The sequence below is a fragment of the Callospermophilus lateralis genome, chromosome 2 (genome assembly GCF_048772815.1).
Source record: "Callospermophilus lateralis isolate mCalLat2 chromosome 2, mCalLat2.hap1, whole genome shotgun sequence".
Classification (NCBI taxonomy): domain Eukaryota; kingdom Metazoa; phylum Chordata; class Mammalia; order Rodentia; family Sciuridae; genus Callospermophilus; species Callospermophilus lateralis.
Genome location: NC_135306.1, coordinates 86987081 through 87014211, shown reverse-complemented (window position 1 = coordinate 87014211; position 27131 = coordinate 86987081). Strand labels below are relative to the sequence as shown.

General features: G+C 37.3%; 1 protein-coding gene across 1 annotated transcript in view; it reads left to right on the top strand.

Moving 5' to 3' along the window:
• The window catches only part of LOC143386525 (uncharacterized), a 77299-nt gene that overhangs the window by 23379 nt on the left and 26789 nt on the right, over positions 1-27131 (top strand). Inside the window, 1 exon segment of the mRNA XM_077108144.1 lies at positions 714-1426. Coding sequence (XP_076964259.1) covers positions 714-1426 — 713 coding nt within the window.

Below are 27131 nucleotides of genomic sequence, written 5' to 3'. Positions count from 1 at the left end.
ATTGCTCAACGACAGTTCTGATACAGATTTCTAGAAAGTGCACTAAATAGATAATGCTATAAGTAACACAATAAGCCATGTCTCTATCCTGAGTAATGATCAGTATATTTACATTGGTGATAACAATTATGACTATAGAGAACTTGTAGTCCTTTTCGAAAGGAAATTTACCAAGATGAAAAATGTAGGAAAGTCTTGCTTCAGTGATCAAAAACTAGTATTCATTAAATATCTATAGCTAAGACAAAACCTGCAAGTGGAAGATATGTGAAAGGGCTCTTAACCACAGTGCAGAGCTTTCTTAATACAAGAGAATTTATAGAGAAATACAGCCCTATAAGTATAGAAGATATTGAGCAAGCAAATGCTTTGATGTATTTTTTAAACACAGCAGATACTATGACAGTGATAAATTCTACAAATTTAAAGAATGTGAGAAAACTTTTAGTGAAAAGTTACAACTTGTTAAATATCAGGATTTATACTAAAGGAGAGATCTGTAAATGTAAAAACTGTGGGAAAGCCTTAGAAAGTTTTTAACCCTTACTCAACACAAAAAAATTTATTCTGCAGAGAAGACCTACCAATGTGAAGAATGCAATGTACTCAACAACTTCACTCAACATCACAGTGTTCAAATAGAAGATATGCCATGCAAATGCAAAGAATGTGACAAAACTTCTAATAAAAGCTCAAATCTTATTTGTCACCAGTGGACACACCTTGGAGTGATGCCCTACATATGTACACAATTTTGCAAAGGTTTCAGTCAAAAACCAAGCCTTAAAAATTACTCGAGGATTCATACTGGAGAGAAGCCCTACAAATGTAAAGTGTGTGGCATAAGTTTTAATAGAAACTCAAATCTTGATCGCCACAACAGGATTCATACTGGAGAGAAGCCCTACATATGTAAAGTGTGTGGCAAAAGTTTTAGTCAAAAATCATCACTTACTGAGCACCAGCGAATCCACACTGGAGAGAAGCCCTACAAATGTAAAGAGTGTGGCAAAGCTTTTAACTGCATCTCATAGCGTAATTGTCACAAAAGGATTCATACTGGAGAGAAGCCCTACAAATGTAAAGTGTGTGACAAGAGTTTTAATACAAACTCACATCTCTATTTCCACAACAGGATTCATACTGGAGAGAAGCCCTACAAATGTACATTGTGTGGCAAGAGTTTCAGTCAAAAATCATCACTTACTCAGCACCAGCGAATCCACACTGGAGAGAAGCCCTACAAATGTACATTGTGTGGCAAGAGTTTCAGTCAAAAATCATCACTTACTCAGCACCAGCGAATCCACACTGGAGAGAAGCCCTACAAATGTAGAGAATGTGGCAAAACTTTTAATCAACAATCATCACTTACTCGACACCAGAGAACCCATACTAGAGAGAAGTTCTATAAATGTGAAGAATGGCAAAGCTTTTAATATTGAAGATCACATCTTACTAAACATTAAAGATTTTATACTGGAGAGAAGTTTTACAATGAAAACATTGCATCACTGTCTTTAAGGATGAATCAACCCTATTTCACATTAGTTCAACACTATTTCAAACCAGAGATATGATAGCACAGAAATCATATAAATGTAAAATAGGTGACAGAGTCTCCATTAGTTGTTCACACCCTACTCAGCACCTCAGAATTTGTACGAGTGAGAGGATGTGCAGAAAAATTTTTGCAAAGCTTTTGGCCATTGATCAAACATTTTAAAAACACTGAAGGATTTATAGCATATAGAAACCCAAAGAATGTCTCCAAGACTATATTCAAATTTCTGACATTTTTTTAAATATCTGACCTCATATCTGTAGCAAATGTGGAGTAGCATTTGTCCAAAGTTTGTACATTAGATAACAGCAAAATATTTACAAAAACACCTTGACAAATATAAAGATTGTAGTAAGTTTCTTATCTATAGCCCGTCTCTTGAACTATTTGGGACCTAGGAGAGAAAAAAATCATTTAAATGTAGAAAATGGGTAATTGCTTTTGACATTTACTGAAAACTTTCTTAACATTTTTAGCTGATATTGTAAAAATAAGGAAATACAAGTATAGAATTGTGCATCCCTAAAAGGATACAATCTTAGTATCAATCAACAATTACTAAAAAGTCTCATTTTTCACAACTGGAGTAAACATAATTCTCATAGTTGACTATTTCAGAACTTTCTTAAGATTTATATGAAATTTATAATTTAAATTTTTAAGAGCCTCTTAAACTTAGGGACACTTAATCAGTAATCCACATACTCAGATTTTTTTTTCTTTTTTATTTAGAGATAGGTTTTGCTAATTGTATAGGGCCTCACTAAGTTATGGAGCCTGACTTTGAACTTGCAAAGCTTCTCACATCCCTAGGGTCACGGCATGGTCCACCATGCCCATTTTACAGAGCATTTTTACTTATATTTTATTACAGATGCAATTTGTTACTAAATAAAGTGTGACTTTCTTAATGTAAAACTTGTCATGCATTTAATGATGTTATTAGGTCACACATCTCCCACTATTCACTTTGCTAATGGATTGATGCAATAGTAAAACATTCTATTGGGTAAATAATGCTATAACGTCTCCATTAATTATTTCATAGGTTTAATCATGTATTATTTGGAGAATATTATTTATGTAAATTATATACTCTCTTGTTTGTAATTATGGAAAAATTAAGAGAGTTATAGGAAGGACCTAGGGATACTAAAATAATGCCCAGATATTCCTAGTTTGAATCATGAGTTTACCATTTCACCTTATAGAGTAACAGTACACCCTAAGGGATCTACAACTCCAGAGAGTTATACAAGCTCCCAATCAGGGAGAGGAGAAAGACCCAAGAGACTAGGAGCCAACGTGCATATTCAGGTAAAAGGAGGGTTGCTGAAGGCGGGGAAATAGTCTTAATGTTACCTGGGAAATCCACATGGTCCATAGGCCCATCCTGACTCTTGGACTGAGGAAACCATGCAGTTCCTCATTAATTCTATGACGTTCATCACTGAGGTGACTATACTCACCTCTAGTGTAGGAAAAACTTTACAATTTGGGACCACTTCTTTAGTTTTGCATACCCAGTAAAAAAGTGTAACTAGAAAAATGTAAAATGATGAAGGTAAAAAGAAACAGACATACTATAGGAGCATTTATGACCCACATTTTTTATTTCATTACATATTTTGATTTTTTAGACCTTTCTTGTTCAACTTAATAACTTACAATATAATGTTTGTTATACTTATTGGATAATATGGTAGATAGCACATGTCATGGTCTTCGATACCACTCTGCAATCCAGTAATTATAAGATACTATAAACTAACCCTGTCCCTCTTCAGTTCTTACAGCTCCAGGAGCCCATGACATCACAGAAAGAGAAACACAATTTTGATTGAAATAAACCTCTAGACTCTCATCTACAAGACCTTTTCAAAAAGTAAAAACACAATGTACTCTTCATATGTGAGCCCTTTGGGTCAACAAAACACCACCTAAAAATATTTCATTTAACTTCATTTTGGAAAATAAATATTGAAATATAATGATTAATTTTATGAGAATAATATGCACACTATTTATTATTCCAAAGGGTAAATCTCTAGGTTTCATGATTATCTCCATTGCATGTTATTTTACACAGAAAATGGATTCATTTTACATATGAGAGTTTTAACTATTTATGAGGCCAGAGGGAAGATTCAGTACCAGAGATCTAAAAAAAAATACTAAAGATATTCCCTTTCCATGGGCCTACATGATGTCTACATATCCTTGATGAAACAGCTAAAGAATGCTGATTTCTCAATGCATTTGGCTTTGCCACTCACTCATTGGAACTTCAATTTATTTATTCATGTCAAGGCTATCACTCCCTACTCTGGAATCTGACCTGCTCTTGGGAGGATGTAGTGTTCTTCATGGGATCACTAGGTCATGCAAGCTGTTAGGATGAAGCTTTGTTTGTTCTAACTTGTATTTTTTCAGCCCCACTTTAAATACAAGTTAGAACAAGACTTCAGACTCTCACCTGTGGAGAGGATGCTCTGCCCAGGACTTCCCAGTCAGGACCCTAAAAAGCTGTTTCGGACTCTCTAGTACGTAAGTTCAGTGTTGGGGTTTTCCTAGTCTAGCAATACAGTTGCCTGTGTCTATTTATTTTGCTTTCTCTCTTACTTTCATAATAATACTAAAAGAAACACTGTCTTGCATGAAGAGAATGTTCTCCTTATCTATTGGATCTGACCTGCCAAGTTGAGCAGCTGCCCACATACTTAATGTAACAAACATGTATGTGTTATCTAAGCAGTAACTAGCATATCTTTCAACTTCATGATTTTTTATTGCATGGGGGAGCAAATTGAGAATGCTTTCTTTGAGTGCACACAGCACTATTAATAGTATTCATAACACTGCTATGTAATATTTCCTCTCTGCTCAACTTGTAAATATTGTTGTTGTACTGCTTTTAAAGCAAATTGAAGAGTTACAAATCAAAAATTTTGGGATTATAGATAGTTGCACAGACTGACTTAGCAACTCTATTTACCATTGTTTATTATTTTGTATGGGCTCCAGGTAGTCTTTTATAATTTTATTTAACCTTAATGACATTAGCTTTTATTGAAGAGTTTTTCACTCATAATCCTTCTCTGTATACAAATTTTCCCTTATCATTTTTAACATTTCTTACTCTTTTTAAGTATACATGACAGTAGACAAATTTTGACATATTATACATGGAGTAAATCTCATTTTAGTTAGCATTCCATTCTTGAGGTGTACATGGTGCGAACCTTCACTGGTGCTGTAGTTATATATGAACACAGAAAAGTTCTGTCTGATTCATCCTACTGTCATTTGTATTCCTATTTCCCTTTTCTTCCCTTTGTTTCAACTGTTTCTAATCCACTGAATTTCTATTCTCTCCTCCTCCCTTGTTGAGTGGTTTAGCACCCATATATATTATGTATTATATGTAATGTCTGTTTCATTCTACTATTCTTCCTATCTCCATAAGCCCTCCCCTCCCTGCACTCCTCTCTTCTTAATCTAAAGTCACTATTTTCCTCACCCCCATTGTGAATTAGCATACACTTATCAGAGAGAACACTTGAATTTTCTGTTTGTGTGTGTGTATGTGTGTGTGGAAGGGCTTACTTCACTTAGCATGATATTCTTCAACTCCATCCATTTACCACCGAAAGCCATAGTTTCATTCATCTTTAAATCTAAGTAATATTCAATTGGTGGGGAGTGTGTGTGTGTGTGTGTGTGTGTGTGTGTGTGTGTGTGAGTGTGTGTGTGTAATCACATTTTATTGTTTCATTTATCTGTTGAAGGACACCTAGGTTGGTTCTATGGTTCAGCTATTGTTAATTGTGCTGTTATAAACATTGGTGTGGCTCAGTCCCTGTAGTATGCTCTATTTAAGTCCTCTGGGTATAGCCTGAGGAGAGGGATGGATAGCTCGGTCAAATGGTGATTTCATGCTGGTTTTGCAAGGAGTGTCCGTACTTATAGACATCCTGACCTTCAGTGAAGGTGGTATTCACAAAGATGTTTGGTGCTTAATTGTTGCCTCAGAATACTTACATTTTACTGACAACACTTTCCCAGACTTTGTAAGCAAGTAATCGAAGGAGGGTTCTTGCGATGACTTATGGGTCTGGTTCAATCTCCTTATGCTTTAATTACTGAAAGTGTAAAAGTCAAAAGGAAAGATGATAGATATCTTGTAACATGTAGTAAATGTAATTCAACTAATTGTAACACCAGAAATAATAGAGAAAAAGGAACGATGATACTTTATCAGCCCTCTTTTGTCTTATTACCAGGAAATATTTCAGAGCCATGGTAGGCTGATGCTGGTTTTCAAGTCTTACAACAAATACATGCCCAGCTAGCAAGATCTAAATGTGCTCTTGGACTCACAATAGTGGGAGTTTTTCCCTTGGTTTCTTTTATTGCTTCCATGGTCACAGTTTTGATGGCCATATCTCAAATATTCAACATTTGAATATTCAACATTTGAATATTTAATTTGAGTTAACTCAAAGTGGATCAAGGAACTTGATATCAAATCAGAGACATGGCGTCTGATAGAAGAAAAAGTTGGCTATGATCTACATACTGTGGGGTCAGGCTCCAAATTCCTCAATAGGACACCCATAGCACAACAGTTAATAACTAGAATCAACAAATGGGACTTACTCAAACTAAAAAGTTTTTTCTCAGCAAGAGAAACAAAAAGAGAGGTAAATAGGGAGCCTACATCCTGGGAACAAATCTTTACTCCTCACACTTCAGACAGAGCCCTAATAGCCAAAATATACAAAGAACTAAAAAAAATTAGACAATGAGATAACAAATAACCCAATCAACAAATGGGCCAAGGACCTGAACAGAAATTTCTCAGAGGAGGACATACAATCAATCAACAAGTATATGAAAAAATGCTCACCATCTCTAGCAGTCAGAGAAATGCAAATCAAAACCACCCTAAGATACCATCTCACTCCAGTAAGATTGGCAGCCATTAGGAAGTCAAACAACAAGTGCTGGCAAGGATGTGGGGAAAAGGGTACTCTTGTATATTGCTGGTGGGACTGCAAATTGGTGCAGCCAATTTGGAAAGCAGTATGGAGATTTCTTGGAAAGCTCGGAATGGAACCACCATTTGATCCAGCTATTCCCCTACTCAGTCTATTCCCTAAAGACCAAAAAAGAGTACACTATAGGGACACTGCTACATCCATGTTCATAGCAGCACAATTCACAATAGCAAGACTGTGGAACCAACCTAGATGCCCTTCAATAGACGAATGGATAAAAAAAATGTGGCATTTATACACAATGGAGTATTACTCTACATTAAGAAATGACAAAATCATAGAATTTGGAGGGAAATGGATGGCATTAGAGCAGATTATGCTAAGTGAAGCTAGCCAATCCCTTAAAAACAAATGCCAAATGTCTTCTTTGATATAAGGAGAGTAACTAAGAACAGAGTAGGGACGAAGAGCATGAGAAGATTAACATTAAACAGGGATGAGAGGTGGGAGGGAAAGGGAGAGAGAAGGGAAATTGCATGTAAATGGAAGGAGACCCTCAGGGGTATACAAAATTACATACAAGAGGAAGTGAGGGGAAAGGAGGAAAAATATAAGGGGGAGAAATGAATTACAGTAGAGGGGGTAGAGAGAGAAGAGGGGAGGGGAGGGGAGGGGGAGGGGGGATAGTAGAGGATAGGAAAGGCAGCAGAATACAACAGACACCAGAATGGCAATATGTAAATCAATGGTTGTGCAACTGATGTGATTCTGCAATCTGTATATGGGGTAAAAATGGGAGCTCATATCCCACTTGAATCAAAGTGTAAAATATGATATATCAAGAACTATGTAATGTGTTGAACAACCTACAATAAAAATTAATTAAAAAAAACAGTAAAAGCAAAAGCAAAAGTGGCCCTGGGAGACTAGATATCCACAAGAAAAAAATGTATTTGGATACATAACTCATATCATATAGAAAAATAAATTTTAAAAAAGTAGATCAAAGGAATTTGTGTAACAACTGGAAGCAAAAAAACTCATAAAAAAACAGTTGAGAAAATTTTCATTACTTTGGATGTGGTGATGGCTATTTAATATCTGTATCTATTTTAATCATGCCACTCTTCTCATTTAGAATAACTGCCTTCTAAAAGTGGTATAATTTGATGTCAAAATAAACCCTAATGTGATGTGTAGTTAAAATTCAGCATAAAAAATTAAAATTTAAAAGTGTACAAAGGTACTGGAGATGTAGCTGAGGGGTAAAGCACCCCAGAGTTTAATTTTCAGTACCAACAAATAATTATTAAAGAAATAAGACATTTCTGATTGTAATAGGCTTAATCTTGACTCTGTTGACACTTCTGTGGGCTTGGAGAAAATGAGAACATTTTTCATGATAATTCATAATTTGTTAAAAAATATGCCCTTAAAATTATAAGATTTTTCTTTTTTGCAACACTTAACAATACATTCATGACTACATGAAGAAGCCACAAGTATGGAGATGTTAGTTTGGGGTCAGAAATTTATTAGTTAATGTTATTTGTTTGATAGCACTTCAGCTAAATGACTCCATACAATGCTAGGAATCATTTGGGTCCAGAGGAATAATCTTTACTCTTGAGAAATTTCAATTTTATTTAAGTCTATACATTAAGAAAAATGGATGTCCAGGTTTGACATATACAAGGTAAATGTGATTGAAGTTGTCCAGATAGAAGTCCCCACTGGGGACAGTGAAATTTCAAATAGCATATACAGAAGCCTAGATGAAGTCTATAGCTTAAAAAACATAGTGACTAAATTGTAAATAATTTTATTATAACATTCAAATTTATTATGCCACATTATAAGCCTCATATCTAAAATCCTGTAGATATTTTCCAAATATATGGTATTATAAGAAGTATCTTATGGCATATGCTTATAATCCCAGCAGTTTGGGAGGCTGAGGCAGGAGGATCACATATTCAAAGCCAGCCTTAGTAATTGTTCTCTAAATATAATTGTTAGAAAGGCTGGGAATGTTTCTCAGTGGTTAAGCTCTTTTGGATTCAATCCCTTGTACCAAAATGAAAAAAAATAAAAATTGTCTTTTCTAAGAATCTATTGTCCAATGCAGGGTCATGAGATTTACATGTTTTCTGCTAAGAATTTTGTAGTTCCAATTCTCATATTTACAACTTTCTTCCATTTAAAATTGTGTAGAGTGTGAGATAGTGTTTGGGATCGTATTCCAAATGTTCTATGGATAGTTGTTCCAGATGTTTTGAAAACATTTTTTTCCTATAATATCTTGGCATTCTCCTTGAAAAATAATTGACCATAAATATATGGATGTATTTCTAAATTCTATTCCATTTACTTATTTCTTTTTGCAGTAATGAGTTTGAATCTAGGAACACTTTACCACTGAGATTTATCCCCAGTTCATTTTTTTTCTTTTTTTTTTTTTTTGGTTTTGAGACAAGGTCTTGCTACATTCCCAAGGGTGACCTAAAGGTGTCAATTCTCCTGCCTTAGTCATCTGAGTTGCAGGTACTGTAGGCATCCACAACCACAGATGGCAATATTATTCCACTTAATCATTTTGTAAGTGTGACTCAGTACTGATTACAGTAACATTTTAAAAATAGCTTTGATGAAGATGTACTAGATATACAAAATAAAGGGTCTCTTGGTATTTTAACACATATACCACATGCCACTGATGAAATCCCATTCTCATTTCCCACCTCCACTCTTTAACCTTTAAAAATCACCATCCTAAATTCAGGTTAAGCTTCCCCACATGAGGGACAGCATGCAGTGTTTGTATGTCTGTGTCGAGTATTATTTCATTTCACCACGCTATCCTCTAATTTCACCCAATTGGTTGCAGGTGGCAGGATTTGATTTGTATGGATGTATGCCTACATATATGCCATATTTTCTTTATTCATCTTTCCCAGAATTCCTAGGCGATTCCATAACTTTTCAACTGGCAAGTACCTCAGTAATCATGGACATCCAGGTATCAGATGAGGGTTTCATTTTTTTTTTATTACATACCCCCAAGTGGGATACCTGAATCACAAGGTAATTCTATTTTAGTATTATTTAGTTGAGATAATGAAGACTTAACCAAAGCCTCATGTGCTTGGCAAACATTTGACCATTAGACTACATCACAGTGCCATATTTATTATTATTATTGTTGTTGTTATTATTATTAATTTATTTTGGGAGAGCATTACATTAAGATTTTTATCCTCGCAGAAAATTCAGGATCTTCCTACTGTGGTCTCACAAGTTGCCTACTTTACAGGCATTTATCACCATTCCTGGCCTCCAGCATATTTCTTTTTTTATTGGAGACAGTGTTTTGTGCTATTTGACCTTGAACTTGCACAAGCTGGCCTTAAACTTCTTATCCTCCTTTTTTAGCTTCTGAAATACATGGGATTGGTTGTGTGCTATGATTCCAGCTGTTGTTAATTTTTTGAGTAATATGCACAGTTTTTCATATCAGCTACCCAATTTACTTGCACACACCCATGCATAAGTTTTGATTTTTTTCTCCACATCCACATCGATGTTTGTCACTTTTCTAATTTATCCATTCTGACTGGTGTAAGGTGATACCTAATGTATTTTTTTTTGTGGTGCTGGGCACTGAACTCAGGGCCTTGTGCATGCAAGGCAAGCACTCTACCAACTGAGCTATTTCCCCAGCCTTCCTCATTATATTTTTGGTTTGCATTTTCCTGAAGGATAATTATATGGAACATTTTTCTATGTGTTACTGGAACTTTTTGTTTCTTCTTTTGAAAACTGTTTACTTTGTTTCCCCACTTGAATGGCATTACTTAGTTTTGATTGTTTGGAGTTATGATTTTTTTTGTTCTTTACATATTCTAAATATAAAGCTAGTATCAAATGTATACGGGGCAAAGATTTTCTCCCATTTTATAGAGAATCCACTTTTTTTTTTTTTTTTGCTCCACTTCAGAATTTTAGTTTAATGCTATTTTTATTTTTGTGTGTGTGAGTGATTTTGAAATTCTGTCAAAAACAATTGTTGTCCTTACCAGAGTCTTAGATTTCTTTCCCTTGTTTATTTTGGAGTTTTACAGTCACGTCTTTTACTCCTTTTGAGTGATTTTGAACAGTGTGAGAAATAGGGATCCAGTTTCTTTGAGTACTGAAACTATACTGAGCTTTAAAATTGGGATGTGTGAGTCTTCTAATTTTGTTCTTTATATTTTTCGTGAAAAAAAAAACTGTATTTGATATTTTTGGTTGACTAAACTTCCATATTCACTTTAGGCATACTATTACATCTTTTAAAAAAATGGCATGTGGGAATTTTGGTAAGCTTTACATTGGTATGTAAATCAACTTACATCTTACCATTTCACCAAAATTAAATCTTATCAATAAATAGTGGATGCCGACTTAGTCTTCTAAACATTTTCTATAGCATTTTCTGCTTACAAGACATTTTTTGTGAATTTTTTGCTATGTATTTAATGTTTGATGCTACCATAAATAGAATATTTTTAATAATTTGGCTTTGAATATTTATTGTTCTGCTACAAAAATTGTATTAGTATATCGGTGCTATATCCTGCATAAATGCTGAAATGTTTCATTCAAGTAGTTCTTTGGTAGAGACCTTAAGATTTAATTCACATAAAGTCATATATCTGCTTTTAGAGTTAGATATAGTTTGATAGTTTCACTTCACATTTCTAATAGGATTTTTGTTGTTGTGTTTGGTACCAGATATTGAACTCAGGGCCTTTAACCACAGAGCAACATCCCCAGCACTATTTTCTATTCTGTTTAGAAACAGGATCTCGCTGAGTTGCTTAGTGCCTTGCTTTTGCTGAGGCTGGCTTTGAACTCATTATCCTCCTGCCTCAGCCTCCCAAGTCACTGGGGTACAGGCATAAGCCAACCATCCTCAGCACTGATGTGGATGTTTTTATTGTGTTTTTTACTGATTAAATCTCTTATTAATTTTTTTAGATTTTTTATGTCGAAGTCAGTTTTGATGGATGTTTCATAGAAATTTGTTCACATTCAGTAGATCATAATATGCCCTTAAATTGTCTAAATTTTTTTGTGGAGTCTGTTTTTATGGTCTCACTTTTATTTTTCATATTTATTAACTTGAGTTCTCTCTCTCTCTCTCTCTCTCTCTCTCTCTCTCTCTCTCTCTTTCTCTCTCTCTCCCCTTGGTTAATTGAACAATGAATTTTGTAAATCTTTTGAACAATCAAGTTTGTTTTCTTAATTCTTTTGTCTATTTATTTTCTTCTTGCTCTACTCTTTATTAATTTATCCTTTGTGCAATTTGATTACAGCTTGCTTCTATGTTTCTAGTTACTGCATAAATTTAGGTTTTTGTTTGGGCAGTTTTTCTTTTAGAATGTAGGCTTTTGTGGTTTTGAATTTTCTTCTGAGGGCTACTTTAACTGCACCTCATAAGTTTTAGCATGTTTGATTTCATTTTTATCCACCTAAACTATTTTCTACTTTTTTCTTTTTCTTCTTCCTAAAGAGAACACTAATTGCTACATGTTTGCAAATTTTTAAATTTTCTGTTTTTTAAACTTAATTGCATTTTACTTATAAAAGGTACTTCTCCTGATTTCAGTGCTTTGAAATTTATTGACATTTTTATGGCTTTAAAATGGCAAGTCCTGCACAATGTTACCAACACACTGGAGTAAAATGTGTATTCTGCTCTTTGGGCAGAATATTCTATATATTCCTCTAGAGCTAGTGTAGTTATATTGTTGTGCAAGTTGTTTTGTTTTACAGGGACTTTTTGCTAGTCATTTCCTTGTTTCCTGAAAGTGGAATATCACAAATTATCCACCTCTTTTTGGAGAAGTTTTTCTTCCTTTAATCCTGATAGTTTTCCATTCACATATTTTGGAACACTGTTTTTAGACATGTATACATTTATAACTTAGTTTGTGAGACTTCCCACTGTATTGATATGTATTATATATTTTAATCTTTATCATAATTATGCATATATATTTAATATATAATTTAATATATGTAACTACAAGTATATATCATGTTCTTGAATCTACCTAACAATTTCTGTTTCAGCTGATTTTGTCTGACTTTTGCATAGCTCTCCAGCTCTTTTCTTTATTGTTTTTATTTGCTTCTATGTCTTCTATTGCAGATTTTACCCAGGAGCACTTTACCACTAAGACCTATTCCCAGCTGTTTTGCTGTTTTATGTTGAGGTAGGGCCTCACAAAGTTGTAAGAAACCACCCATGAATTACTTGGGGGGTCTTCTCTCAGTATAGAGCCATGGGGTTTTAGATTCAACTTTGGGAACTATGTGCAGCTCCCCCAAGCACATTAGATTTCCCAAGGCACATGACCTTTAAAAGTTACTAGGTGATATTCTTTGGCTGTGACCAAGTTTAAATCTAGCCACTGCAGATTTGTGTTCTCTGTTTCAGATTGTACATGGGGATCCTTCTCTACCTTATCGTCAACTTATGGCAGATGAAAAGATTGCCATAACAAAGGTTGAATCTGCCATGAAGACTGCATAGCTTACTAGAATTAATCCACAAAATCCTGTATACTGTTTAACATTTCCCAATGTTCATACTCCTACAAGAACAATGTGGCGATAATTGGGAATTATTGAGTGGCCTTGCCTACCTCATTCTCCTCAAAAGTCATCAACTCCATTCCATGGCTTTATTGCTCAGTGAGTTATTTAAGGAAGAACACGAGTTTTTCAGATATTTGGGTCATAGCCAAATATTATTGTTGCCCCCTCCTGAAGTGCATGATTGGCTTTGGCAATCTTCTTATACTTGGCAGAAAGCTTTTGCTAATTTCCCTGGTCAAATGGAAAGCTATTACCTTCAGGATAAAATTATTCAGTTTGCTCTTGTGACTACACTTATTTTTCCCAAAACTGTACGTGCTTAACCAATAGTTGGAGCACTAACAGTATTTACTGATGGATCGAGTTCAGGAAAAGGAAGTTTCTATAGCCATACTCATACAGAGATGGTACAGCAGATCTTCAAGCTTTCATTTGTGCTTTAATTCATTTTGCAAATGAGCCAATCAATATTTATTCAGACAGTTTACATGCAGTTCGTGTTACAAAAAATATTGAAACATCAACTACTGGGAACACACCATTGCAATAGTTACTTAATTTGCTTCAGACCTTACAAAAGACAAGTCAAATGTGTCACCACCCATGTTTCATTAGCCGTAGAAAGGCACATTCTAATCTTCCAGGTCCTTTAGCATCAGGTAATGATAAGATTAATAAACTGGTTGCTGTTTTTGAATAATTATCTTTATATGATTGTGCACAAGCCTCACATTCTTTACATCTTCAGAATGCTTCTATTTTACATAAAAATTTAATATTCCTGGGGAACAACTTGTCAAATTGTTCATCAAATCTCACAATGTTTCATACATATTTTATCTTCACCAACTGGGATTATCCCATGCTTTATGACCAAATCAGTTATGGCAAATGGATGTAACTCACATCCCTCAATTTGGCAAACAGTGTTAAGTTCATGTTATTGTTGACACTTACTCTAGATTTAGTTTTCTCATTGCCTGTGTAAGAGAAAATACTCAGCATGTTATTTTTCACTTTCTAGCTACTTTTGCAGCATTAGGGGGTCCTTTACAGATTGAAATTGACAATACTCCAGCTTATACTAATTTTTCTTTTCAGCAGTTTTGCCATCGATTTTGTACTGATCATAAAACAGGTATTCCATAGAAGCCTCAAGGTCAAAACATTGTAGAATGAGCTCATTTATCTATGAAGCTACAATTACAAAAAGGGGAGGGGAATAAGACCCCACAATATAACCTTAATCATGATTTGTTTTAATTTTTTTTAATTGTCACTCTGAAAGTCACACTGCAGCCAAAGGACTCATTTCTTCTGTAGCCGGTCCCTTGAGCCAAGGTTGGTGGAAAGATTTACAAACATTAACAACATAAAGGATCAGATCCAGCGATAAAGTGGGGTAGAGGTCATGCTTGTGTTTTCCCAGAAGGTGTCTCTCATCTTATTGGGGTACCTGAATGTGCTATCAGACATGGAGGACCTAGAACCAAGGTTCAGATACTGAAGATTGATTTAGAGATGTCAGCCCTGATCCCCAGCAGGAAGTGAGAGCTACAAAGAAGGAAGAGGAGGAAGAAGGCCCAGAGAGACCGAATGTTTAATCTACCATCATGGAGGCAACTTTAGAATCTATCGCTATAGCCTGAACAGATAGTTTGACACAAGGAGGAACTAACTCTGCAGCCACAATGTTTGTGGCCATGTTAGCTCTTTTGAGCTGTCCAGAAAATGGTGTCCAGAGAGAAACCAATTGGACATAGGTTCCAGAACCACCTTTGGTACACCCAGTGATGTGGACCAGAGAATCCATCCCAGTACTTACCAGTGATACTCATGGACCATGTGATTTTCCAGATACTCAGATTACACCCATCCCTGTGACTGGATTTAATTACACTGGTTACAGTGGACACAATGTATATATCGGTCCCATGATTAGCACGCTGGTTATTTAGGAGTATCTTTTGAAAAAAATACAGCATATGGGGGGGTCTAGACCAGTCAATCGTCCTGGACCTTGGGACTGTAAGCAATATGTCCAAACAGTTATTAAAATGGGACTTTCTCTAACAAGCCAGTCATTGCCACAGAACGTCTGCCAATACATTACTGTCCTAATCATTCTGCAAAAGAATTTGGCTCCATTCCTAAATGGATAGACTGTGCAAATGTCTTGCCAGTACAACAAAAAGGTTCTAGAAAGAGTTGATATATTTTAGACTGGTCTCCAAGAATTGACAAAAGACAGTCACGTAAGGATGCCATGATCCCTGGATGTTTTGTTGGTAATATCCTAACCTTCAGTGAAGGCGGTATCCAGAAAGATGTTTGGTGCTTAATTGCAGCCTCAGATTTCCTATATTACACTGACAGCCCTATGCCTGACTTTGTAGGCAGGGGGTGTAAAAAGGGTTCCTGGTATGGCCTGCAGGCTTGTGTTCAAACTCTTTATGCTTTAATTACTGGAAATGTGAGAATTAAGAGAAATGATGATAAATATCTTGTAGCCTGTAAAAAAGTGCAGTTTACCTATTTACATCTCTAAATATAACAAGGGAAAAGAACATTAATCCTTCACCAGTCTTCCTTTGTCTTACTACCAGCCAACATTTCAGAGCCATGGTATGCTGATGCTGGTTTTCAGGTTTTACAACAGACACATGCTCAGATGACAATATTCAAGCAAGCTTTTGGACTCATAATTCTTGGTTATAATTTTTCAAATTTTATTTAATCTCATTCATCTCTCTACAGTTACAGCATTAGTGGCTAGATCTCAGAACATTTAACATGCAAATTTTCTTAATAATTTGGCCCAAAATACTTCCAAGGTCTTCAATAATCACAAATATTGATTTTTGAAAGTATTGAAACTTGAATGTCTTAGAAACTTCTGTCATAAATATTGGTAATGAGCTTTCTGCTCTCTCATTTAAGGAAAGGTTTAAATGCCACCTGACTATGAAGGTCTCTGTTCCTGTAACCAAATATAATGCTTCCCAATGGGATTTGGAGAAGGTTAAATCATCTAATGGGTATTTGGCATAACAATAATAATAGACTGGATCTTATGGAGTTACATTACAACATCCAGTATACTCAAAAAAGCAAAATTGATCTTTTGGATCCTACTTCTCTAACTGGAAATACTTCAAGAATGGAATGGCTTTAACCCTGGAAACACGCTGAAACACTCTGCATGGTATATTATTGGAATGAGATGTTTGCTACTAGTTCTTTTTTGTATTGTTATAAAAGGTTATCACACCCTCAGAACACAAATCTGGGAACTCAAAATAATGTCTCATCATTTTCTATTGCAAAGTAAAAAGGGGGAATATTCAGGGTGCCACCCGTGAATTACTTGAGGGTCTTCTCTGGGTATGGAGCCATGGAGATTTAGGTCTAACTGTGGGAACTATTCGCAGCTCCCCAGAGTGCACTCCATTGCCCAAGGCACATGACCCTATCTCTACTCTACAAGGAAGACCCCTCTTCTAGCCCTGAAGTTGGGCATAACCCACTGGGAACTGCAAGCCCACCTTTCACCTTACATGGCAAAGAACATTCCATGGAAAACCTTTAATATTCCCTGATATAAATAAAGCAAAAATGGGCTTCATCTTGCTCTTTTGAGTGTGTAAGCTTCATCCCTAAGATCGGCTAGCCCATCCCAACTTTGTTTTTAAAATTACTTTCTGTATCCTGTGGGGTATTTTGTCCCCTGCTTTACCTTTCTTAGCTTTTATTTTGCAACCAGACCATTCCACCCAGAGGAACTCTATTTTTACCACCTGCAATTTTGAATTCATGAAACTCTTGCCTCTGCCTCCCGAGTCACTGAAACACTGTGCTGGGCTCTTGATTGCAATTTTTATATTTTTTTATATTTTATTTTTATTTTCATACCATCTTTGTTTTGGAAACTAAAGTGAATCTGATGTAGATAGCAGAACAATTTTATTTGATTCTAGGTCTTTTAACCAAGGGTGTCTTAACACTAGACTACATCTCCAGCCACTTTTTAACATTATTATATTTTATTTTCAGACAGTGTTACGCTAAGTTGCTGATGCCAGCATCAAATTTGTGATCCCCTAGCTTCAGTCTCACAAGTAGCTTAATGACAGCATTGTTCCACTGTTCCCAGATGATGATGACTTAGACAGGCTCTCCATAAGTCACAGAAGTTGCCCTCAAACTTGCAGTCCTCTTACCTCAGCCTCCTAAGTTTCTAGAGTCAAAGACGTGTGCTGCATCCCCAACTTGATCAATGTGTTTTCTAAAATTGGAACTATCTGGATCTATATGCAGTAATAATAATGAAAAAAGTAATGGTAATGAACAAAATACTTCTCTGATGCCACTTATTTTCTACCTATATGTTTTTGGTTCATCAATTCCCCATTATTTCCTATTAATGATTCATTTTTGTGTACAATTTTTATTTTATTTTCTTCTTTTGGCACATGTTTTAGTTTTTTTCTTAGTGATTGTTCTAGGTGCTCTAACATCTTAAAATAATGACAATCAGTTTTTATTCATGCCAAATTAGTTTCAATTGTATAGAAAAGTTTTTCTGATCTTACAGATTTGTCCCTCCATCCTGGTTTTTATCTTTGTCATAGACTATAACTTCATTCATCCAATGTCTTCTATGGCTTGGATAGCATTTGTCCCTAAACAAGCTTATGTTTTGGACACCTGGTCCTCCTTGTGGTAGCACTGAGGCAGGGGAACCTTTCAAATGTGCTGTCTACTGGGCATTATTTCATTCATTGGGGACACCACTCTCAGGAGGATTGGACGCTAGTCTCTTGGAATGAGCTTTTGAGAAAATGAGTTGTTATGAAATATCAAAACTGACGCTCTCTGCTCTGTGGCTTGTATTGGTCCATATGATTTTTCCTCTTACACTTGTCCCCACTCTGATGACAGCCACCATGCTTGAATAGAGCAAAGAGGGTACTCCCCAGAAGCCAAGTGGATGGCATCCCTTTATCTTGGACTCTCTGACTCTAAAATTCTGACCTAAAGGTTTTTTTTTTTATTCACAAACTACTCAGCTTTAAGTATTTCCTGATAGCAATGAAAAATAGACTCTTATACTCATTGAGCATCAATGTTTGTTTGGTTCTAAGGGTTATTTTTTATTCTAAGTGTTATTTTTTGTGTTCTAAGAGTTACTTTTGCACTCATTCATTTATATTTTTTTAATTATATATTTTTAAATACATGACAGTGGAATGCATTGCAATTCTTATTACACATATAGAGTACAATTTTTTACACTTATATTTTTAAAACACATAAAAAGTCTTAGAAACTAAATACTCCACTGTACTGGCTACATTTAGCTACCATATTGACTTACTGAGCTATATCTACCCTATTTGTCATTATTTTATGTTGGCTCAAGGTTCTGTCTTTTTTCATTTCCTTTATCCTTGATGGCCTATTGGCATTTCATGAAGAGATGTTTACTCACTGCAAACCTTTCCTTGTACAAATCTCCCCTTATCTTTCGAAGCACAGTTTTGCAAGGTATAAAACGATTGTTTATAAAAACAAGTTTTATCATATCCTCCCCCTGCCTTCCATCGTTTTGTATTCTCTAGGGAAACCCACTAATGCTGTCTTGTCCCTGATCAACTGTTTCTCTCTGACCACTCACGAGATTGCCTCTTGGTATTTGTTTTACAGCAATTTGACTCTCATAGTTCCTCTTATGCATGGTTTCCCTTTCTCTAAGCTATAGACAATTCCAGAATGAGCAACTCATGAGTTTTAAATTGCAAAGTGTTCTGAGGAGCATGATAAAATCTCATCCCACCCCACCCCAGCCCTCCAGGAGCATGAGTCTCTGCCTTCTCCAGCAGTTTCCGAGTGTATATACTGTTTTTAGAATACCTTCCTCTTAGTTGTGAGTTGCCATCTTTATTGAGGTAATGACTGTCATCATAGTGATCCACTTGTGTAAAAGAGAACATCTCTCCAATTAGTCATGCACCACATTTTGTTTGTGCCCCTGTTGCATTATTAGCACCTTGGAGCCTAAGAATAGAAGACACACCTTGACCCTCTCCTAATTGAAAACATGATTTCCCATGAGGCTATGACCCAAGAATTTGAGACGTGTTTAATAAGTTTAGGATGAACCTCTTTCACAAATAACCTCAAGAGAAAGTACCAGTGACTAGGAAGTCTATTTTACATCATTGCAATGCTAAAATGTCCACCAGGAAGGAGGTTGAACCTGTTTCCATAGTATATGGTTGTATGCCAATGTGTCCTTCAGAATGGTTCCTGTGTAAACAAGGCAGACCAGTGTATGCCTAACTACCACGTTTGAACCTGATTTCATCTGACAACACAAGGTAACCCCTTCTCCCAATGCCACCATGATCTGAGGGATGAAGTATCAGTCCCTGGGCATAATGAGAAGCCAGTGGAGGCCCTTGTTCTCTACAAAAGAAAAATGCTATAGTCATCATCCATGGGAGAATTTAAGCCTCATTCTTATACAGTATAATGCATGCAGAAGCACATATTTTTCATGATCCTGGACTAACATTTTGCAACCTCTACTGAATACTAGGCTGTGAGAGTTTAAAAGTTTCTTAAAAGGAATTTTAGTGGTCAATTCTGCTCATTATTTATTTAATTATTTTTGGCACCAGGGATTGAACCCAGGGCTACTTAACCACTGAGCCCCATACCAAGCCCCCTCCTTTTAAAAATGCATACTTTATTTAGAGACAGGGTTGCTTAAGATTGAGTAAGTTTCTGAGGCTGACTTTGAACTCTTGATCCTCCTTCCTCAGCCTCCCAACTTGCTGGGATCATGGGCATGCAAAGCTCTGCCTGGCTCAGTTAATTTTTCTTAATGATAAAAATAATGATTGTTTCAATGATAATGGTTGAGGTCAAGTAATCAGAAGTTGTTTTTGATTTGTTTTGTTTTTCCCCACCAGTTTAAGCAAGAGCCAGTAAGGGGTCCATTTCAGTGCTGAATGAGAAGAGAGTTGCAGGAAAACTTCCATGTGAATGATTGCAAGTAATAGAATAGACAGATGACCAAGGACAAGGAGTCAAAGGCTACTTTAAAGTTCTTGGTAACAAAATGTGAGAACCCAGATTAAGAAAAAAAAAAGTTTGTGAGAGGAGAAAAGGGAAGACTGAGTCCAGCAGTGGAGATGTCTTGTAGTTTTCATTAGTCATAGGTCGGTGACTTGTTCCAGACCAGGAATCCCCAAAGCATTGCAAAGTGCATAAATTTATGTATACAGTTTACAGAAAGCCTGCTCACCTCCTCCTATAATTTAAATGACCTCTAGGTTACTAGTACAATTTGCTACAGGGCTGGGGCTGTAGCTCAGTGGTAGAGTGCTCACCTACCACTTGTGAGGCACTGGGTTTGATCCTCACCAACATATGGAAATAAATAAATAGAAAAAAGTTATTCTGTCCATCTACAATTAACATTAAAAAAAAAAAAAACTGGTACAAAGTAACCGCTATGTAAGTAGCCATTATGCCATTGTCATTACTTGGGAGAAAATCTGTACATTTACTTGGTACATGAGCAATCCATTTTCAAATCCTTCCCATCCACCAATGTTTGAGACCTTGGGTGCAGAATCCATGCATATGGCCACAGGTATGAATGGGCATATTGTCTAGAAAAGGCTTAGAAATATGTTGTGACAATTCCAATAACATCTGGACTGGAGAGAGAGGCAAGTAGAGAGTCAGAGATGACACCTGGGAAAGCAGGGGGTGACAGGTGGAGCCGTGAGTGGCGGGGTGGCAAAGAGGACAGGCAGAACCTCTGGGGACACAGGAACATGGGCAGATGTTGAGACCTGGAAACACTGAATGCTTGGGGAAGCAGACAGAGAAAAAAGATGTCACCATTAATAAAATAAAAAATGGGGACAGAATAGATTTAGAAACTCAGAAAGTTTTGACCTTCAAACTCCTCTTCCATTCCAGAAGATTGCATTCCCCTTTCTGAGCAGAATGCCCAGTGAGGTTATTTTGTTTTTGTTTTTATGTTTGTTTTAGAAAACTGGTAAAATGTTAACTGGTTTTGAAAGATGATTTATGGCTCATGAATAAAAGTTTTCTTGAGTTTCTGGTCACACAATATTGGTCTCTACTTTTTTCCATTTTTGATGAATATCTAACATCTGGCCTACCAGTGGATACTAAATTTTATAAGTCAATGATTGTATTTTTAAAATGCAAAATTATTAGGGAACTCTATGGGGTGATACACAATTGGTTCTCAAAGATGCAACTCATCCCTGCCTTGATATCTCTCTCTCTCTCTCTCTCTCTCTCTCTCTCTCTCTCTCTCTCTCTCTCTCTATCTATCTATTTTTTTCAGTGCTCGTGGTCACTCTACCACTCAGCTACACACTGATAGTGATAGATGTGTAGCATGCAGATGTGATGGAAGGGATCATGCAGGTCAGGGAGTCATTCTATGAACTTGGCCCACTGTGCAGACCCCCTAGAGCCCTGCCTGGACCAAGTCAATGTGCCATATTCCATTTCTCAGCCAACAACCTGTCATTTATGAGAGTGGTGATTTCTTCTCTGTCAGTGAGAACACGAGTTACCCTGGAGGAAACATGTTTTGGGACACTTTCACAGACCAGATTCCAGAACTCAAGGAGATAGGATGATTGCTCCTGACCATGAAATATGTTAGAACTATTCCAGACCAGCATGGGCCAAAGTGACCTAGAGTTGTCCTTGATCTTGGCATGTCAACTTCTGGTTCCTGTCACTAGTGTGCATCTGCTAACTACAATCTTATCAGGTATTAGTTTATTTAAAGACATAGGGAATGGAAAGAGGGAAACTCTCAAGCAGGAGAGTCCTCTCAGGTAGTATTATGTGCCCCTATTTTCCTACTGGTCCCAGAAAATCTCCAATTAGGACTGGTCAGTGCAGACCAAGGTAACTTAAGAGTTGCAATTAAATATTTAGAATATCATCTTAAACTTTTTATAATAAGTTTTTTTTTTATTTTTAAAAAAAACTATATGACAGCAGAATGCATTACAATTTCCATTACACATATACAGCATAATTTTTCATATCTGTTTGTATATAAAGTACCAATTTGTGTCTTCATACATGTACTTTGGATAATGATGTACATCACATTCCACCATCCTTGCTAACCCTCTGCCCTCTCCCATCCCCTCCAACCCCTCTGCCCTATCTAGAATTCATCTATTCCTCCCATGCTCCAAATCCCTACCCCACTATGAGTCAGCCTCCTTATATCAGAGAAAACATTCGGCATTTGTTTTTTGGGGATTGGCTAGCTTCACGTAGCATTATCTTCTCCAACACCATCCATTTACCTGCAAATACCATGATTTTATTCTCTTTTGTTGCTGAGTAAAATTCCATTGTGTACATGTAACACATTTTTTTATCCATGCATCCACTAAAAGGCATCTAGTTTGGCTCCACAGTTTAGCTATTGTGAATTGTGCTGCTCTAAACATTGATGTGGCTGTGTCCCTGTAGTGTGCCAATTTTAAGTCCTTTGGGTTTAGACTGAGGAGAGGGATAGTTGGGTCAAATGGTGGTTCCATTCCCTGATTTCCAAGGAATCTCCATACTGCTTTCCATACTGGCTGCACCAATTTGCAGTCAGACCAGCAATGTATGAGTGTACCTCTTCCCCCACCTCCTCCCCAACACTTATTGTTGTTTGTCTTCATAATAGCTGCCATAATAAAAGTTTAATTACAGTAAATTTACACACACATATGCACACAAACTCGGGTTTTGCTTTGGTGTCTCTGGATAAGACCATGTGGAGTAGGAACCTACAAATATGATGCAATCCTACTGCCAGTTAATAAGTAGGAATTGGTCCACAGGCAGGCCTCTGGAATCACCCACATCATCTCCCATGAACTTGAGGAGCCAATTGGGTATGAGAACTAGAGATTCAAAAAAGTCTCACTGTTTCCTCCCTCCCTCTTGATAGTGATTTCTGAGCCAATACACATTGCTCTACTTTAATTATATTTTATGCATTATCTAAAATCCTCTCTGCTTTTTAAAATTTTTATATTTAAATCTGATCTTTATTTTCAAAAATAGTTTTTAGTTGGAGAAGATACCTTTATTTTATATTTTTTCTTTTAATGTGGTGCTGAGGATCAAACCCAGTGCCTCACAGGTGCTAGGTAGGGGCTGTGTCACTGAGTCACAACCCCAGTCCCTTGTTTTTAATTTCAATTTTTTGTGGGCATTCCTGAATTCTGGTGATTTATGAACCTTCTCCTTTGAGGTTCAGTGAAACTTTCTTCTCGTTATCCCAACATTTCTGTCCCAAACAGACATGCTCCAGAGTTCTTTATGGACTTCAAGTGTTTCTAGAGAAACAATTAGGTGATCATTTAGTTATCAAAGCAAATAGGGCAGTGTTTTCAGGATGGAAGTCATAAGAGAATGCTCATTATTATATTTCTATTTTTACTTATGTATTTAGCCATGGACTCATATGGTTTTTGCACTGGTACACAAACCAGCAGTTTTCAGAACCTTTTCATGTTGACAGCTGTTTTCAAATAGTTGCATTCTGATTGAGGCACATTTGACCAAGGGTAAACATTAAGATGCTTTTAAAGTGCTCATGAATTTTCCTGGCTAGAATATTACAGAGAGTTTTGCCAATTTTCTTGCCACATTGTTTATCTCTTGGTGTTGAAAAATCTCTCAAATGCAAGGAATGTACCCTAGAGGCAAGCTCCTCCAGCTGGCCACACACAGACCCCCATACACACCCATCCAATTATCCATCCCTGTTTAATTTTGTGTCAGGTGCTGTTAGATTGTTAATTATTGGGTAAAACCCAGTGTTTTGTCCCCAAAGAGCCCAAGATCTAGCTTGTTGGTTATTGGAATTACTGGGTTGGTTATTCACTTTTCCTTGCCTCTCAAAACAAATCTGAGCTCCATCAAGGGTCCTAAATCGAATGGCACTGATAACTTAGTAAAATTTCTAATTTTAAGAAAATTAACAGCAAGAATAATTTCCCTCATAGGGGAAGGAGGGGTTCTGGTCCCAAGGTGTTCCTGGCTCTTTCCTTCTTCTCACCCACATAATCTTCTCATCATGGGCCAGACAACTGTGTACTGCTCATCCCTGGAATCCTGGTCATGTGGCATTACCTTCTCAGTCTTCTTTCAAAAGAAGTGTTCCCATTTCACAAATTTAGGAAAACTGGTCCCCTAAATACCTGGCCTGCTGTTACTGAGAAGCAAAAGTAAAAAATACTGAAGATGGGGACTGGGGCTTGGGCTCAGCCATAGAGTGCTCACCTAGCACTTGTGAGGCACTGGATTTTATTCTCAGCACAACAAAAAATAAATGGATAGAATAAAGGTATTGGGTCCAACTCCAACTAGAAAAAATATTTTAAAAAATAAATACTGAAAAGGCAATGGATCTAGCAATTAGGAAAATGCAAATTAGAACTGTACTGAGATTCTCTATCATTGAAGTCAGAATGGCAATTATCAATAATATAATAACAATAAATTGTGAGGATGTGGGGTACAGGGAATGCTCACACCTTGTTGCAGAAACTGCACATTGGTGCAACCCCTCTGGAAAGCGGGATGGAGATTCCTCAAGAAACTAGGACTGGAACCACCCTCTGACTCAGTTACCACACTCTTCAGCATAAAGAGGATAAAATCAGCATACTACAGGGACACAGCCACATCAATGTTTATGAGAGAACAACTCACAATAGCTAAGCTATGGAGCCAGCCTAAATGCCCATCAACAGATGAATAGGTAAAGAAATTGTGGTGTGTATACACTGTGGAATATTACTCAACTTTAAAAAAGTTCATAACATTGGCCAGTAAGTGAATGGATCTGGAGATTATCATGCTAAAGTAAAATAAGGCAATCCCCCCAAACCAAAGCACATGTTTTCCATGACATGCATTATCTATATCACAAGGAAGGTGGGAGGCAAAAAGAGAAGTTCTGTAAATGAGACAAAGGGGAGCAACAGGAAGCAAGGGGAGATAAGAACAGATAAGACAGTAGCATGAAGTGACCATAATTTTTCTATTTAATTATATGAAAATACCTAAGTGAATCTACCCATCATGCCCACTCACAAGAATGGGGTCCTAAGGAGAATAAGGTGTATTTTATGTTTGGATAAGTTTACCACAATGGACTCTATGGTCATGTATAACTAAGGAGAACCAATAATATAGAACAAGATTTAAAAGTACTGAAAAGGACCATGGGACCAAATTGATAGCATCATAGCCAGATGAGGAAATATCTTTAGGTACATTCCAGAATTTTCTAAACCGCTCCCCCATTGGTTGCTGCCAAAGGTGTTGAAGCCTCTGGGAAGGTGGAGGTTCAGGGTGCTGCGTGAGTAGAAAGGACTCCCCCCGCATTTATCGCAGGTGCAGAGGTCTCAGGGGGCAGGTAACCTCGAGGTCTCCACTGTTAACTAAGGCAGAGAGAAGCAGGGTGCATTCCAGTCTGTGGAGTTATTTACCAAATTAGGAAAACCTGGAATTGGCTTTCCTGGAGTCCCAATCAAACGCAAATTGTTTTTCCTTAAAGAGAGAGACCCTTGAACCCCTCTTAAGGAGAAGTCTTCTCTGTATTATGTGACTTTTTGCACCACTGAATTGGGGGGACAAGACCAGAGCTCTCTTTGGAAACACATCAGCTTTGTTTGCATCAAGACAAGCAGGTAGGGTCTCTCTTTTTTTTTTCTTGATAAGTGCAGCATATTCAGATGATACTAAGGATGCACACCTGGGCATGGGGTCTCTGGTTTTAGGAGGAGGCAAGATTCCAATGCCTGGGATCCAGGAGACTGGGAGGAACTAGGGAGAGCACCCATGGTGGCCTTGATCTGTGCAAAGCTGTTATTATGTGGCCACTGCAGGTATTTCTCTCAAAAAGAAAGAAAGAAAAAAGTGTCACACGCCTGTCATTTCAGCGGCTAGGGAGGCTGAGGCAGGAGGATGGAAAATTCAAAGGAAGCCTCAGCAAAAGCAAGGTGCTAAGCAACTCAGTGAGACCCTGTCTCTAAACTTCAAGCTAGGCCTGGGGAAGGGGCTCAGAGGTGGAGTCCTCTGAATTCAACCCCAAGTGAGCCAGAGAGTGAGGGAGCCCTGGTGCAGCTGGGGTTTACCCAGGTCTGCTCTCTGGGGGTCTCTTCTTAGCTGATCTCCTTATTCTGCCTCTAGCCTCAATGTGGGCAGGAGATAGATTCTACTCAGCTGGAGGAAAATCAGCTCTTATGCACCCAGCCGGGTGGGAGCCTCCTCCAGGGTGCCTGCCAGGCAGCCCCCCCCCCCCATGAGCCTCCACCAGCGCCAGCCCTGATGCACTGGGCAGTTTTCAAGGGAAGAAAGGCCAGTTCTGCCTGGAGAATTTTGCAGAGATAACAGAGGACAAGTCAGCACCCCAAATATGCTTTGGGTGGTCTTATTATAGGAGGAGGCCCAGGTGATGAAACTTTCAAGAAATGACTTCAATTTCCTAACATCAAAACCCAACAGAACTTAGAATTCTGGTCACCCTAACCCTAACCCAATGCCCAGACCTCAAAAGGAAAGGAAAAAAGAAAAAAGTTGCACCCAAACCCTGCCATTCTGGCCTCCTTCTTGCCTGGAGCTGATATCTTCCCCCTGTCACTCAGAAAGAAGGCAACCGGGGCTCAGGCTGGGTGGGGAGCAGAGACTGACTGATGCCCTGTCCAATCAGAAGCCCCCGTGCTGAGCTCTGTCTAATCCTGAGCACAGCCAGAGAGCAGGGGGCGAGCCTCCAGGCTCGGGATGGGATTTATTTCTCCCAGATTCGTGCTTCTAGGATTCCTGCAGTTGGA